The sequence below is a fragment of the Aulonocara sp. 'chitande type north' Nkhata Bay genome, linkage group LG5 (assembly GCF_057382095.1).
Source record: "Aulonocara sp. 'chitande type north' Nkhata Bay isolate Kocher_YH1m ecotype deep benthic linkage group LG5, A_spYH_male_GT1.1, whole genome shotgun sequence".
NCBI lineage: Eukaryota > Metazoa > Chordata > Actinopteri > Cichliformes > Cichlidae > Aulonocara > Aulonocara sp. 'chitande type north' Nkhata Bay.
In genome coordinates, this window is record NC_141348.1 from 27,434,946 (window position 1) to 27,451,171 (window position 16,226).

The following is a 16,226-nucleotide window of genomic DNA, read 5'->3' on the forward strand; positions in this document are numbered from 1 at the left end:
CCTTGGGAAATGTGAGCATAGCATTTCAAACCCGAAATATCAAACGCATTCTGGGAGAGGAGACGTTTAGAGCACACACACACACACACACACACACACACACACACACACACACACACACACACACACACAAAGCATCGGAGTAGATGAGAGTCAGAATGCTTTTTACTTCGGGCCAGACATAATGTGAGGAGGGGACGTAAACCCGCACCGGTCTGAAAACCCCATTAAAGAGTGCATCTTATCAGGAGAGGAGGAAGCGGCTGTGAGCTCATCTCCAATCCCACTGGCAACTGATACTCCTCTGACCTTATTAACTCAGTACAGTAAAGCACCCAGGCGTGCAGCAGCAAACTGCCCAGGAGGCCAAGCCGTGCCCAGGAGAGGAGGCTGCCGCTATGGACTGTAAGGCACGAATACGAGCCCAACAAAGCGGGTCAGGTTGCATTTTCACAAATTAAGCTTCTGATTTGTTTCGCGGTAACACAAGCAAAGCGTACACACACGAACACACTCACCTGGATCGCTCCTATGTTCTCCATCAGCTGGTCGGTGTTGGACGCCCCTAAAAGGACAGAGCTCACCCCCTCGTTCCGTAGGCACCACGCTGCAGGAGACCAGTAAATAAGGATGACACCCCTACCGTGATTAAACACACGCACATACACACACACACAATACCCGAGACGCAAACACACGCTGATTACTATTTGTACATGAAATGACAGCCGCTCCCTGATAAAATAAACCAACTGCTATACTATGGCAACATTACTCATCAGGACCTCGACACTCGTTACACTAACGCTGGATCAGCGATGGAAGAACCAACCCACTCATGCACACACCACAATATAAAAATGACTCCTGATCAGATGCTGCTCAATGCCCGCCTACATTACATCAAATTTCAGTACTATACCTTAGCTCATGCCGTGTTGAAAATGTAACTTGGCATAGCTCACTGCAGGTAAACTGAGTCTCGTTGTTGCACCATGACTAAATGATTTGAATGGAAAAAACCATCTGGTGCTTACTTGGTTCTAAAGTTGTTTAAATACAATCTCAGATCAGAACTGTGTCATTATTTAGCTGAAATGAAATAAACCAAATGCAGAAGCAGCGTGTGAAAAAACTGAGTACACATCATGATTCAGCAGATTGTAGAAACACCTGTATGAGCATTAGTCTCTCACATCGGTGTGGAGGAATTTTGACCAACTCTTCTTTACAATGTTGACTCTTCCACAGCATGTCTTTATCCCGTCTTCCTTCTCTCACTCAAACCGGTCGCAGCAGATGGCCCCGCCCCTCCCTGAGCCTGGTTCTGCTGGAGGTTTCTTACTGTTAAAAGGGAGTTTTTCCTTCCCACTGTCGCCAAAGTGCTGCTCATAGAGGGTCATATGATTGTTGGGCTTTTCTTTGTATGCATTATTGTAGGGTCTGCCTTCCAATATGAAGCGCCTTGAGGCGACTGTTGTTGTGATTTGGCGCTGTATAAATAAAACTGAATTGAATTGTTGCTTCAGTTCACTGAGATTTGCAGGCATTTGTTTATCCACAGCTCTCTTAAGGTTGTCCCACAGCATTTCAATCATGTTCAGGTCTGGACACTGATGGATTGCAACATGCCGACTCTTTTTTCAGCCATTCTGTTGTAGATTTACTGCCGTGCTTGGATTTATTCTCCTGTTGCATGACCCAATTTCAGCAAAACCATTACCCGTTAGAAAGACGTCCCCAACTTTAACACCATAATGCTTTAGTATACAGTGGAGCTCATAGCTAACTCAGCGGCTGCAACTTGCTGTGGTCCTGTGGCTGTAAAACAAGCTCAAATCATCATCCCTCCACATCAGTCCTGACATCTGGTATGAAATGTTTGTGCTGTTTTGTTTTTTTTCTAAAGGCAGCGCTTTGTATTATGAACAGACATCTCCATTTCTGGTCTCATCTGTCCAAAGAACATTGTTCCAAAAGTCTTTGCTCAGATGTGGCTTTGGAGCCCTACGCCATGCAGTCATTTTCTTTTTAGCAAGAAGAGTCTTTTTCCTGTCACCACTTCCAAACGAGACATACTTCTTCAGTCTTTTTCTGATTGTACTGTCGTGAACTTTAACATCTAAAATGCTAACTGAGGCCCATGGAGTCTAAGATGTAGCTCTTGGGGTTTTTTTGCAGTGTTGCTGAGCATTGCATGGTCTGTTATGGGGTAAACGTGTTGGGACATTCACTTGTGTGCGTGTGTGATGATTACAAACTGTTATGAAACAGAGGTGATCACGTTTGCTAATGACCAATTAATCAAGTGCCTTTGATAAGCGACCTCCGTTGGTGACTTACCATCTTAATTCTATAGAACCAGTAAGGGTGTACTTAATTTTTCAAACACTGCTTCTGGATTTAGGTTTGTTAAATATTGACTGTGTAATTTATTGTGTGATGTTCATCTGTTTTTCCTGGTATATATATTTTTTTTTCATAAGACTAAGTTCCCATCCCTTTGTAAAGCACAGGTAGTGAAGCAGGAACTTGCAAAAAACTCATGTACAAATACTTCAGAACCATTTTCAGGTGCAAAGCCTGAATAAAAGAACTACATCTCAGAGCAGCTCTCTGCTAATAATGTTCAGAAAACCTGCCTTTTTGTGATCACTGCATACAAATACAAACACACACACACCCCATCCTTGCTTGGTCTGCCATTGTAATTGGGAACTGTATTATGCAGTACAACTGCATGCTCTTGAAATTCAGGAAAATACACTGGTAAGCAGATTACAGTATAATGGAATGAGGAATGCTGCTGTAAAAATGGTGGGATTATGATTCTACACAAATCTTCAATAAACATGAGAATACGGCCAAAAAAAGAAGATCTTCATCGGGAGTGATGCAGGTGCAGACCTTCCCTCAGGCTGCTGAGATACCGACTACATTTGTTTACTCTGTTCTCACACTTGCAGCCTGATTCCTGAATTTACCACCTGCTCAAGGAGTCTCGGGATAAAGCCCAAGGCGAGAAGCAGTCTGTTATTGTTTTATAGTTTTTATTTAATGCTGGAGTGACACAGCGATCTAGAAGACTGCATATAAATGTCCCGTGCTGCCTACAGGAGTGCTGGAAGGATTTATGGTAATTGAGGGAGAACCGAGGGTGTCCACTAATGGCCCGTGAAACCAAATCTATGACAGTGTATTACTGTGTGGGTGAAAAATCTGCTGCGATCTGTGCTGAGATAGGAGACCGACTGCGAGATTTATTCGCCGCGTCCCTCTCGACTGCCACTTTAACGACGCTTGCAGGACTCTGCGTCTTTGGGGTTTGCACATTTACTGCCCGGCAAGTGAATCGATACGAGTCATCCTCTGGATTTATATCTGATACTGTGAGTTCCTGTCCCTTTAAGACGCACTATTTACCTTTCTTATTGCTTTATTTCTTAAATAGTCCCTGTTTTCTTGTTTTTCCTCATAAATATACTTTTTTTTTTTAACTGCACACTTACAACACACACACACGTGACAACACAACACACCAAGTGTCAAACCAGACAGCTGCGAGAGCGGTGCTGACCTCGGCCTGTCCGAGGCAGAGGGACGGACAGACAGACAGAAAGAGAGAGAGCAGCAGAGTGTATCTGCGTACCGATGGCGAGTTGGGGCAGAGTGCAGCCCAGCCGCTCCGCGATTGCCTGCAGCTCTTTCAACTTCGCCTGCTGACGCCGGCCCTCCTCGCTCAAGATCTTGTCCTTCAACCACTGGTAGCCCTGTCGAAAACACAGCACACCTGCTCAAAAACACAGCCCTGCTCACACCGCTGCGCTGCAGCTCCTGTGTCACCAGGGCCTGTTTTTAAACACGTGACTCTGTCTCCTGCTGTCTACACCTCAGCCAGGGAAACACAGCTCACTCTATGCTTTTGTAAAAAAATAATAATAGTCAGTTCATTTATAGCAGATTTACAAACATTACAAAAATTAAATATGTTAAAAAAGTGTTAGTTTTGTCCCAGCTGAGTTATACAGTAGCTTTGATATCTAGCTGGTAGATCTAACAATACAGAGGATGTGATTAGTATCACAAGGATTCACTGACTCAACGATCCAAAACACCACAAACATCCACAGACAACACTGAGCCGAACGGGAAGCAGCACATTCAACATAAGTCACCAAAAGTACTGCACGACACCAAGATGGAGAGCTTGCTTCATGAACCGGCAGAGCTCAAACCAACAATCAGTGACACACGATCCACAGAAACACAACATGCCACTCCAGCACAGAGGGACAGAACACCAATCAGGTGTAAGCTTATGTGTTGAGCTGTCTTGGATCTCTTATTTTTAAAAGTCTGCATGCTGAATGCTAAAATATATTTCAGCATCACAACATGACATGATGGAAAGTGAGGGCTGCTGAGTTCATCTGTCACAAATACAGGATTGAATCCCTGAAGCCGCGTCTCCTCTTTAATCATTTTTAGTAAAAATGGACGTTTTGTTTTCTTCTTCTCCTGACACAACACACTGAATTGATTCCCGATTCATCTGCCAATTTATAAAGTGAAACATTTTTATTTTTAAAGTGTTGGTATCTGTAGTGTCAAATAAAAATTCACAAGTCAGCACGCACATGTGCCGCACTATTATTGTTGTGAGCGTAGGTGTTTTGTGGTCATTTGCGTGGACTAAAATATATTAAGCTGACACCAACTGACAAACAGTGTGTAGCAGCACTGCTTGTGAAGCGGTACGCAGTGCATGGCGTCGGCATGGCACTGAAAACACACAAGGTTACAGTATGTGGTGAGTAACAGAACCTGAAAGACACAAACACACACAATAAGCAACCAGCAGTGAAACGCAGCACAGTGACAGCGGCACAGATGATCAGAGTGGGATAAAGAAGGAGCACAGCGAGCGAGGCTTGTCTACCTTAAGGGAGGCCCGCGAGTAGGGAGGGACCCTGCCATCGTATTTCCCTGAGATGATCCCACAGGCCAGCGGAGACCACGTCATGGCCCCCACACCTGAGAAGAGAAACATGTGATCACCACTGAACAATTTTTATCAGCCTTCAATAAATTTTAAAAAAAGGGCTGAACTTTGCTGAGTTGATGATGACCATTTCTCTACTTCTCTTAAATCACACTGACTGTTCACACACTTCCACAGCATGTCTTTTATTCCGTCTTCCTCCCCTCACCCAAACTGGTCGCGGCAGATGGCCGCCCCTCCCTGAATCTTGTTCTGTTGGCAGTTTCTTCCTGTTAAAAGGGAGTTTTTCCTTCCCACTGTCGCCAATGTGCAAGTGGGGTCATATGATTGTTGGGTTTCTCTCTGTATGTATTATTGTAGGGTCTACCTTACAATATAAAGCTCCTTGAGGCGACTGTCTGCATTGAATTGAAGCTAATAAAGTTATATGACAACACAAACAAGACTTTAACCAGTTATAATCAGAACTGCACTGATCTCCAGTGCTCCAGGAAGTAAGAGAGAAGTTCTCATGTTACATTTCTGAAATGCTTCCTTTTATTTTCATCAGACCCGAGATCCAACACCTGGCTTCAATTTAACCTTGTGTGTCCACGTGTCAAAAATCCCTCTAGCTCTGTGGGTTTGTGTAAAAAATAACTTTTGTAATGCTTTCATGGATCAATTCTCCACGTGGAGGCACAAACGCACCACTGCTCACCTATCTTATGGAACAGCTCAGGTAGCTGCACCTCCACTTTCTCTCTCTGGAACATGTGGTACTCTGCCTGCTCGCAGATGGGGGGAATCTGGTTGAACTGTCTCGCAACAGAGTACGCTTCCTAGAGAAAAACATGCAAAGAGTTACATAATACAGCAGAGTATGTAAACATTTTGTATTGGGAACAATACTGAACAAGAATAGAAATAGTAGATAATGTGAAGCTGGAAATAACTGGAACTTGTGAAGATAGAAGGAATGTATTTTGGACTGAGTCTCACCATTATTTCCATCGGGCTCCAGCGGGATGTCCCCCAGTACATGGCCATGCCTTGGTTTATCACATGGGTCATTGCTCGAACCGTTTCTGCAAGTTACACACAACAAAGATGAGGACAAAAAACCCCAAGAAGTTTCCCACATTTTTGGTTACACATACAAACATCTACACATAAACACACTGTTCCACTGGTGGATCCGGTTTTTGATCTGCAAAATGTTAAAACTCTGGATCTGAACACAAAAGCCCGACCCACGTGTTTAGGCAAGGGCAGCCAATCAAAATAAAGGTAGATTGTTAGATTGTAGAGTGTTAAATGGCTTGTTTCAATGCTGGATCAAGGTGTAGTTTAAGATAAACAAAGCTGCTCGAGTGGAGTCCAAAAATAAAAATATGTAGCTGTGGCAGCAGCACCATGCTCTCCCGTGTTTTAAATGCACCTTAGAACAACACGCAGCAACGCTACACATGAGCGAGAGGAGGGAGGTTTGGGGTCTTCACACACCCCTGTTCTCTGCTGGCCATCGGGGCGGGGGGGCTGGGAGGAGGTGTTGGCCGTCCGATTGGGATCTGGGATGCGGGGCCTCCCTGCTGCTGCGGAGCCTGGGGCGGTCTGCTTGCCTCCACCCCGGGGGAAAGGGTAACATCTCCTGGGCCTAGGTGCCGTTTCCCCCTCTAGGGGCGAGGGTACCTGGACCTGGGGTATAGAGTTTGTTTGGGGAGTCTGATTGTGTGTACAGTGTCCATGTATGTCTATCCCTACGTTGGGTGAGTGTTAAGTATTTGTATATGTGTGCATGAGGGTGGAAATGCATGTTTGTGTCTGTGTGTGCCTGTTTGTGTTTATATGTCAGGTCGGGTCTTACACTCCACCTCTCTGGGAACTCCCAGGCCCTCCAACGGCCTATCTCCCCTCACCAGAGTCCCTGCCGGTAACTGATGCCCTCAGGGGTCGGTGCGTTGGTGGTTCTTGGTGTCCGGGGCTGGGCGCTCAGGTATGTACCAGCTCGCTCCCGGTGACTACTTGGCGGGGCCTGGTGCCTGTTGCTCAGTCAGGCCTCTTCCGGGGCAAAGGGGGCCCCCAGGCCTCTGGGCCTGCGGCTCGGTTCACTCTGGCACAGCTGGCTGCCGGCAGAGCCGGCGGGCACGCCACTGCAGCCCCCTCTGGCTTCTGCTCGGTGGCTACTGAGTGACCCCTCATCTGGGGCTCTCCTCAGCTCTTCCCAGGAGGGTGGCACGGATGCCCCTCCGGTGGTCCTCCTTGGGCTCTCGCACTCTGGGGCCTCTGGATGTCTGGAGCCTGGATCTCCTCCATGCCTGCTTCATGCCCTGGGAGACGGGGTTATGGCTCTCTACATCCTCTAGCAGACCATTACATGGGGAAACCTTTTGAATACAAGCGCGCTGATCCACACAGGTGTGCACACGGGTGTTCACTGTTCATAGACATAAACTACACCTTTATTGGCTGCTATTTCCAAGCACATTGTGCGCTGTCGGTCCTGCTTGCTACACAACAACATTCAATATTTAGTATTTACTGCTGTTTACGCTTAGCTAGATTAACGTGATGGTGTTGTGTTTAGTATGTTGCTCTGTTTTTTTTTGCTTGTTTTCTCTTCTTTTTCTCTCAACAGGTGATCCAGGAGATTTTTGTTTTTCTTTTTAAGTGCCCTTTCTCACTGTCCCTCTTCCCTTCTGTTTTTCTTTTCCTTCATCTTTCTTTCTCCCTTTCCTATCCCTCAGTCATGCCTGTCCCGTCTGTAACAACTGAAAATAAAATAAAATAAATAATAACAACAAAGGTTAATCAAATGAAGCAATATGGCAAGGCCGTGATGATCCATTTGGCAAAGTAAATCCATTGGGTATCCTTGTTGGTCTTCAGACAACAATTCTGACGGCTAAAGAACCAAATGGGACAGGCAAAAAAAAAAAATGTAGCTTAAAAATAAAAATAAAGAGCCGGCCTTATAAAAGAAAAAGAAAAAACCCATTAACACTCGTTTCACCCTGTGGTGTTTTCCGCAGCATACAATACCTCAAACAGTGTCCTGGTACTCTAATTTATGTGCATCTGCTTGTTCTTTCTTCTTCTAAAAGAAGCACTCGTTATCATTTGCAATCCAAATGGCCTCGGCCATTCAGGACAGAAGTGGAAAAGCTGATTATGTTAATCAGAATGGAGCATGATTCACCCTGATGAGGATGACATCTATTCATAACAAGGCACTTGAATGAAATTAATGTTTAAAAAAAATAAAAAATCCTAAGAATCTGTCAATTTCGATCTGCAGCGGGCTGCAGAAAGGAAATCCAGTGAAATAAATACGAGACGACGGCCGTATTTGCACCACTTCAGATCTTTAATTGTGCCTCTTCAGTGGTTTGACAAAGTGGACTACAGCTTATTTATTTTAAGCACAGATGGTTAGAAAATATGTCAGGGGTGATTTATTTTTCTCTTTAATGTGATGACTGGATGTTGCAGAGAGATTAATCTCATGTTACTGTGTCAACACAGCACTGCATTTGATTTAAAGCCGTCAGGTGGGAATGTGTTTTTAAAGCATGCATGCTTATGTGTATGATAAGAGAGATTTGAATAAACAAATGATTCTGATAATTATGCTAAAGATTATAACATAAAAATATACATTAGCAGAGGCATGATAAGAGAGCCATGGCACTCAAAGAATCCTGATTACACATCCGCAGTTTAGCTCCTGTCATAAAAGAGCCAGTCAACAGCTGAAACTAGGATATACGACCCAATCAGTGGGTAATGTTGCATTGGCACAGTAGAAGTCTATCACAGGCTTCTACTGCACATCTGCAACCTTAACAAAGATGTAGATAAGTCAAATTACATTCATGCAAATAAGCTTTAAGATTAGATTTGTTCAGTGGTTTGTTCAGTGGTTGTATGGATATTGAAATGCACTCCCATTTATACAGTTCTTTTATAATCTTAATGACTAAAAGTCCCATTTTAACCCCCATTAAGCAACATACATTTATACAGCACTTTAATTACCTCATACCCACGGCATATTCAGAATCACCAGTTAACCTAATGGTCTTTGTACCGTGGGAGAAGGCATGAGAGAACGCACACAGGCATAGGTGGGGATCGAGCCGGTTATAAGCTTGTTGTAAGGCTACAGTGCTAACCACTCGACCATCATGGCCATCCATGATAAACGGCCCTGAGCCATGAAGGAAGAAATAATGAGTATTTTTTGTGAGCATCAAAGAAGTTGATGAAAAGCCCTTTAACCCTCATTCTAGGCAAAGCTTTAAAGCAGTTTTTGGTTTGACTTGGTTGCTTTTATACAAGCTGTTTTTATGTAACATTAATTAATTTGTTACATTTTATGTAACAAATTAACGATATGGCTCTCTCCTCACCACAGACAGCATAAAAGATGTAGCTTCCAGGTCTAAAAAGCAAAGGTTGATCCTTAAGTAGCCTAAGCCTAAATTCACTCTAATGGGCATCAGGGGGCGAAAGCTGTGGATACTGAAAGACTGAGCCCTGTAGAAGTCGCGCAATCTGATATCGTCGTGTTGGTGTTGTTCCAGGATCAACATTGCAAGTGACCAATCAGAATGTTGTGACGTCATACTTTTGCGACTTCGGGAAAAACCGCCGTAAAACAAAAAAACTGTACTTAAGCTGCGAGAAACCGCCTCTGTCCGCCGATCAGCGGACCCTGACCCTGACCCTAACCCTTTAATAAACACTATGCAGCATTGATATTGTCCTTGCAACATTGGAATTTCATAAATGCACAAATGGCTTGGCGCGCCAAAGAATAACGTCACAAGAATGTGATTGGTCACTTGCAATGTTGATCCTGGAACAACATTTACTATGCTGTTCCAGGAACAACACCAACACGACGATATCAGATCATCTGTAGAAGTCTATGGTCTCTGTGTTTCAGAAAGGTACATTACCCAGCACATGCGCGAATGCTAATGACTTGTAATTGACAAATCGTTATCCAGTGAGTTGAGTAGTACAGCGGTCCCCAACCCCCGGGGGGTCCATGAGTCGTTTGGTACCGGGCCGCGTGAGTTGAGGCTCAGGTGTGAAATGTATGGTTTTCAGCGTTATTTTGTTATCGTTTTTATCGTTAACTCAGTTTTCCTGGGTCTTTTCACGTTTGTTATGAATAAATCTTCTTTTTTTCGGTACCGGTACTAGTTTTATTTTGTTGTATTTATCCGCGACACCTAAAGGCCGGTCTGTGAAAATATTGTCGGGCATAAACCGGTCCGTGGCGCAAAAAAGGTTGGGGACCGCTGGAGTAGTAGGTGAAAGCAGTTATTTTTATGTATTTATTTGATGTTACATAGGTAGGCGAGTGACAAACTATTATTGCTTTTAAATAGGGCTTTTCGATATAATGATATATATAAGATGACGATATGAAAACGTCTATCGTTTCATATTATGCTATCGTTTGTTTTGTGGTGTTGCAAAATAAACTGTTTACGTCAATATTTTTCATCGTTTTGATGGTCACTGTAGAATTTCTTAAAGTTCTCTCTTTCTCTTATATTTAATATAACCACACTATGGACGGACAAACGACTGTTCTTATGCGTTGTCGTTAGCAACAACGACGGTCGTGTGCCTCCGCTGTCCGCTTGTTTATTTTCCACATAAACCTTTCAAAATAAAGCTGAAGATCCTGTTGAGATTTTTCTAAATCAACTGAATCACGTGAAATAGTATGCTGAGTGTTTACAGATGAGAAGCTAAAAAGAGCCGTCAGGTGCTAAAAAATAAACCTTAGAAAAAGTTTTTCCCCCGCAGCACGCCGTGTAATAAATGGTCACAAAGAAAATTGCGGCTGTTTCAACTTATGTAACACTCGACTCCAGAGTAGATGGTGCTACCAGCATGTTGAGATGTTTATTGCTGCCTCTCCTGTTTGAGGTGGTGGTGGGTTTTTTTGTTTTTTTTTTCTTAAGGTGGCCTGAATGGGTTGGTCATGTTTCAACGGCAGTTCTGATGAAAGATGCTTATCCCAAATGGTGTGTGGAGCCAGGTGGCATGAAGATAATCATCTGTAGTGTTTCATGTGCAGTGTGTGTAACACGTGTGAGAAATTAAATCACAGAGCTCCAACTCAGCTTGTGTGTGTGCTGTTGAGCAATATCTTGCGTTATCTGACTGTAATTTCCGTCTTTTTATCGATCTAAGTGATAACTTGTTTGGTTCGCCTGCAGACCAAATATAAAAAATGTCAGATAGCGATCGAAGCGTCCCAGACAAGAGAAGGAACACGCATATAATAAGACGGGCCCTATCACCCATCAATAATCCATCACACTGATGCACTGTTTCTCATAAAAGAGTCGAATAGACCAAGCCTCTCATCTTGGGAGTGTGTGCTTGTCTTAAGGGGTTTACTGTGTTTACTCTGACAGTAGCTGTTCACTTCCTCTTCACCCTGTTTACCCCTTCAGCTACTGCCAGCATAAAATACACCAGATGGCTTTACCACTACAGATTGGAAGACGCATATTCAAAACTGCCCATTTGAACTGTGTGCAATCTCTAAAGGGCAGAGGGGCGTAAGAATTGCCTCAACCTTTACATTAAACAACACCAGCTACTTCTGCTCAACAAGATCCTGAAGTATTCTGGAAGAGCCAGCTTGAGTGAAGTAGCAAACTGAAGGCAGAGAGATGGCCCCTGACCGGACTACAACCCGAAGAGGAACTATAACACGGGAGCAGATGGATACTGTGTGACCAGCTGAGCCCCCACACAGTTAGCACTCTGCCATTTAAAGGTCTTCAGCATCCGCATCCATCCTCATTCTGAGTGTGGAGGTGGAAGCACCAGGACAACAGGCAGCATTTAAAAATAGATGTTTCAGTTACAAGAGATTTGTATATCCGAGTCTTCACGTTGCAGTCGTCATAGAGACAGAAAGAATGCCTTTTCTCTAAGCACAGTATGACAACAAGTGATAAAAAGGTGATAAATAGGCAGAAAAAGGGTAGAGACAATAGAATTGCTACCTTCCATTGGTGTATTAGGGTCCGGTCTGTTCGCGAAAACCACATCCACGTAGTCTAACTGCAGTCTTTCTAAAGAGGCTTTTAAACCTGGAAAATAGGAACCACAGTTGAGCAGCAATGGTACTGTGACTGCAAATATCAAAGTGTATAGAAAAGTAGTGCAGAGGATTATCAAACTGCATACTTTAAATTAGAGCTGGGCGATATGAGATTTTTTCATATCACGATATGTTTTTTTCATTTCAGTCGATAACGATATCTATCACGATATAAGCCAAATAACTATATTTGTAAGATTTAAATGTGCCGTTGCTCACAAGTAAAATGTGAAATAATCAGCAGCTTGTTTTTAAATATTTATTTCCCATAATAAGTTCAACAGGGTAGATGCACTTAAGGAACATGAGACTTTTTCAGATAAATAAAGGCAAATATTGCAAACTACACAAAAGACAGCCGCTAAAGCGTTTAAGTTTCAAAATAGAACAAATGAAACAGACTAAATTGTCAATTCCACTTAGAAACAAAATATTAATTCTAAAAATAAATCTTAGTTTGTTTTACAGAAGAACAGACAAAACAGACTAACTTTTGTCAATATCAAATAAACTGAGAACTAAAAGGAAATTCTCAATCTCTCCTTGTATAGCTTAGCTTTTCAAACAGTTTTAACAGTTACTTTAGTCTGACAAAAGCCGAATGACGAATTAGCGCTTCCAGTCAGAGACTGAGGCTACGTCCACACGTACACGGGTATTTTTGAAAACTGAGATTTTCCGTTTTCGTTTTAAAAAATAATCCCGTCCACACATAAAGGCAGAAATGAAGGAAAACGCTGCTATGAACATGCCAAAGCAGCAGGTGGCGCTAGATTCCTAACCGTGCAGAAATGTTGGCCAATCAGAAGTCTAGAAGCCTCGGTGGGAAAAAGTAAACAAAGCTGGGGCATAGAAGCAGAACCCAGTCGTATGTGTGGACGGACAGTAACTGTGTGTATATGTAAGCATTTAAACACTGCAGAGAGTAGAATTAACAGTATTGTAGAAATTCATTTCACCGAAACAATAACGTGGCGCACAGTGTGACGCATGCACCAGTTTATTGTATTTGCAGACTTGCTTTCGGCACAATTTACAGTGCACGCTACTCTGTTTTTTGTCAGACTTGAAATAGCCGAAATACCTTCACACTACGGAACTTCTATGGCTCTTCCGTTCGACAATCTCTCCGGCATTGGAACCATCGTCTGTTTTCTCTTCGGTCACGCTCGGTTGATTTTTCTAGTCGGCACACTCATTTCCTCCATTACGCGCTGGCTCCATTACCCGCTGGCTGCTTCCCAAACAAACACACGTGCGGCTTGGCACTTGTGCTGTACGTAACAAGTCACGCGACGTGGCTCTGCGCTACTGAATTTGGATCGGCTGACCTTTTTTTTTTTTTTTTTTTTTTTTAAGAGAACAAGAGCGGCGAGGTCTATCGCGATAGCTTAATTTCTCTATCGAGTAAAAGTTATATCGCGATACATATCGTTATCGTTCTATCGCCCAGCTCTACTTTAAATGGGTTACTGACTGTAGCCAAAACTTTTCCAATAACTCCAGGGGAGGCGTTAGTTTTTAAAATGAAGCTTTGATTCCCTTGACCCAAAGCTATTAATTAATTTTGTTGTTGAAGTGTCAACATTTAATCCAATAATACGCAGCACTGCTACTTACCTTCTATAATGTGTTTTCGGGATAAACCTCTTTCAGTTTCCGCTCTATATGAAAACAAATACAAAAGAAATGAGAGTGTGTTTGACACCATTATTTAAAATGTGACTGGTACGGCTCCTGGACGGTAACATAATATCATTTTATCCTTTATGAAATATGAGCGATGTTTCCAGCTTTATTGAAAGCACCTGACAACAGATCAGTTTGGATGACACATGATCCCATTACCAGGAGCATCAGGATCAAACAAGTCGAGAAAAATTACACGCGAGGGTAGTTTTTCCATTTGGGCAAACAGCAGAGTTAAGGATGAAACTTACTTTCCACCCCAGAAGATCTTTGTTGTTATCACCAAACTCGAACGTCTGGAGAAAGAAAAAAAAAAATGTAAGCAAACATCTGTTACAACATCTGCCAAGCAAACATGCTGAACTACATCAAAAAAAGCACTGGAGTTGCTTATGCACATGCACAAACTATAATCTTTAGGTCATTCATACGTTTCTACCTTATTCTATCAGCATCACTCTCGCACACATCCTACAATAACGGTGTCTGTGCCAGAACGCAAACAATGCCAGTGAATGAGTGCTGCGAGCACATAAACCTGATCTGATATAACCTGAGCTATACAAATACCCATACAGGACCGACAAAGTAGAAGACAAGCCACTAGAAGTTCATCCATTATTTATCATCTTTGAGGAGGAGACACTGGAGTGTGGCAAGGCTGCCCACATTAATCTTTCATCTCCCCACCTTACTGTTCCGGTTCACAACACACAAGCCTCCCAATATGTGCAGAGGAACGAGATGATACAAGATTAGGCCAGATGGCTGGGAAGGAAATATAAAAAAATACAAAATGCAATTAAAGTGTGCCTCATATCATACCTCCATCCTTTTTTCTTTATGATGTTTCCGAGCACCACCTCTGCCCTATGAAACAGATGGAAAGAGAGCATGATTAAAAAAAACATTAAAAAATAATAGATAGTCTTGAAATGATATGAGCACTTATATCCGACTGTCTCAAGATTTAATTATTTAATTGATTAACGCAGTCCAATTCTTCGCCCGGTCCCAGCTGTGCTGTCGAGCCACCACCAAGTCACTCATTAGCAGCCACAGGGGTGCTAATGAGTGACATTACGTTCAACGCGGGGCTCATTAGGGCTGGGCAGAAACCTGTCAGCAGGATGTCTCTCCAGCTCCCTCTGACAAATAATGAGACACCTCCTTGTGACACAGTTTCACATAAAATCCAACTGGCTGTAGAGGTAGAAAAAGCGTCATGCCAGCTAAGATTTGTTTACGTTTGCCGATGAGTACAGCTAGCACCTCTAATTGACACAGTTTTCAAATATTACGGCAAGTATCCGATTTGTGCACAAATTCAAGGACCACAATTTACCCACAGCACAGCACATTACAGCTCCTGTCAGTGTGACAGTCTGAACAGTTTCAGTAATGTGCAAAAGTTTAAGGTATCAGAATACTTTATTAATCCCCGAGGAAACTGTGTGGGTTACAGTTGCTCCAAGACAGTAACAGTAACAGATTAAACTATTTAAATAGTGCAATATGTTTCAGATATTACAAATTTAAGAAATGGAACTAATATCTACAAATAGCTCAATTATAAATATCAAGAATATTACAGAGGTGGTTATAAATATCAAGAATATCAAGAAGTTTAGGAGTTTTAGATTTGCACAGATCACACAGCAGATTGATCATCCACGCATTTTAAATCACAGTGAGAGTCACAATGGCATACCCACAACCCCCCAAAAAAAGACAAGAGGCCACAAATGGTAAATTCCTAACCTAAATATTTCAATACAAGATTACTTGGCAGAAAATAATAAGCTGGCTCTAATTATGTGGAAGTATTAAGGACAGCTGATACCAAAGAGAATGGCACAACCATGTTTGTATAAAGTCGAATAATGTGCAAGTTGTTTTTTTTTTTTTAAAGAATAATTTTGAAACCTTTTCATGTTTATACATTACTTGAATATCCTGGTATTTCTGTATGAAACATAAATGGGGAAACTACCTATATTTTTGAGTGGAAGAACACTTTTGTAAATCTGGAATTACTTTTAAATTTGTTTGAACTTTCAAGAATAATAGCAACAACAATTAAGTACAAAGTTGGCAGGATCAGTTGTCAGGTTAGCCCATTATCCTTAGGCCTCTGAAAAAGGGAAACAATGTATAAAATCATCAGCAATTCCAATTAATGTACAATTTTCTGTTAAATCTCTTAAATTACAGCTAGAAATCTGCACTTCAGTTACAAATAAATCATTCATATTTATGTATTTTTTAAAATCATAACTATATTGATACACCAATGATTGATAACCATGGGTTATTATGTATCATAACTCAAAAAAAAATTAGATTATAAGCACATAAACTTTGTAGTGCTGTACCCTTTTTCCTTTTTTCCCCTGCATCCTAATATTCGAC

The 16,226-nt window shown here is 42.3% G+C and overlaps 1 protein-coding gene across 5 annotated transcripts in view; it reads right to left on the minus strand.

The window, feature by feature from the left end:
* The window catches only part of kcnab2a (potassium voltage-gated channel subfamily A regulatory beta subunit 2a), a 101,352-nt gene that overhangs the window by 5,378 nt on the left and 79,748 nt on the right, over nt 1–16,226 (minus strand). For all 5 annotated transcript variants that reach the window (XM_086292661.1, XM_086292659.1, XM_086292660.1 and 2 more), the window contains 9 exons: nt 14,640–14,684; nt 14,066–14,110; nt 13,746–13,789; nt 12,028–12,114; nt 5,984–6,069; nt 5,703–5,823; nt 4,940–5,034; nt 3,650–3,770; nt 519–607 (listed from right to left, as the gene is read on the minus strand). In XM_086292661.1, coding sequence (XP_086148787.1) covers nt 519–607; nt 3,650–3,770; nt 4,940–5,034; nt 5,703–5,823; nt 5,984–6,069; nt 12,028–12,114; nt 13,746–13,789; nt 14,066–14,110; nt 14,640–14,684 — 733 coding nt within the window. The remainder of the gene's footprint in view (nt 1–518; nt 608–3,649; nt 3,771–4,939; nt 5,035–5,702; nt 5,824–5,983; nt 6,070–12,027; nt 12,115–13,745; nt 13,790–14,065; nt 14,111–14,639; nt 14,685–16,226) is intronic.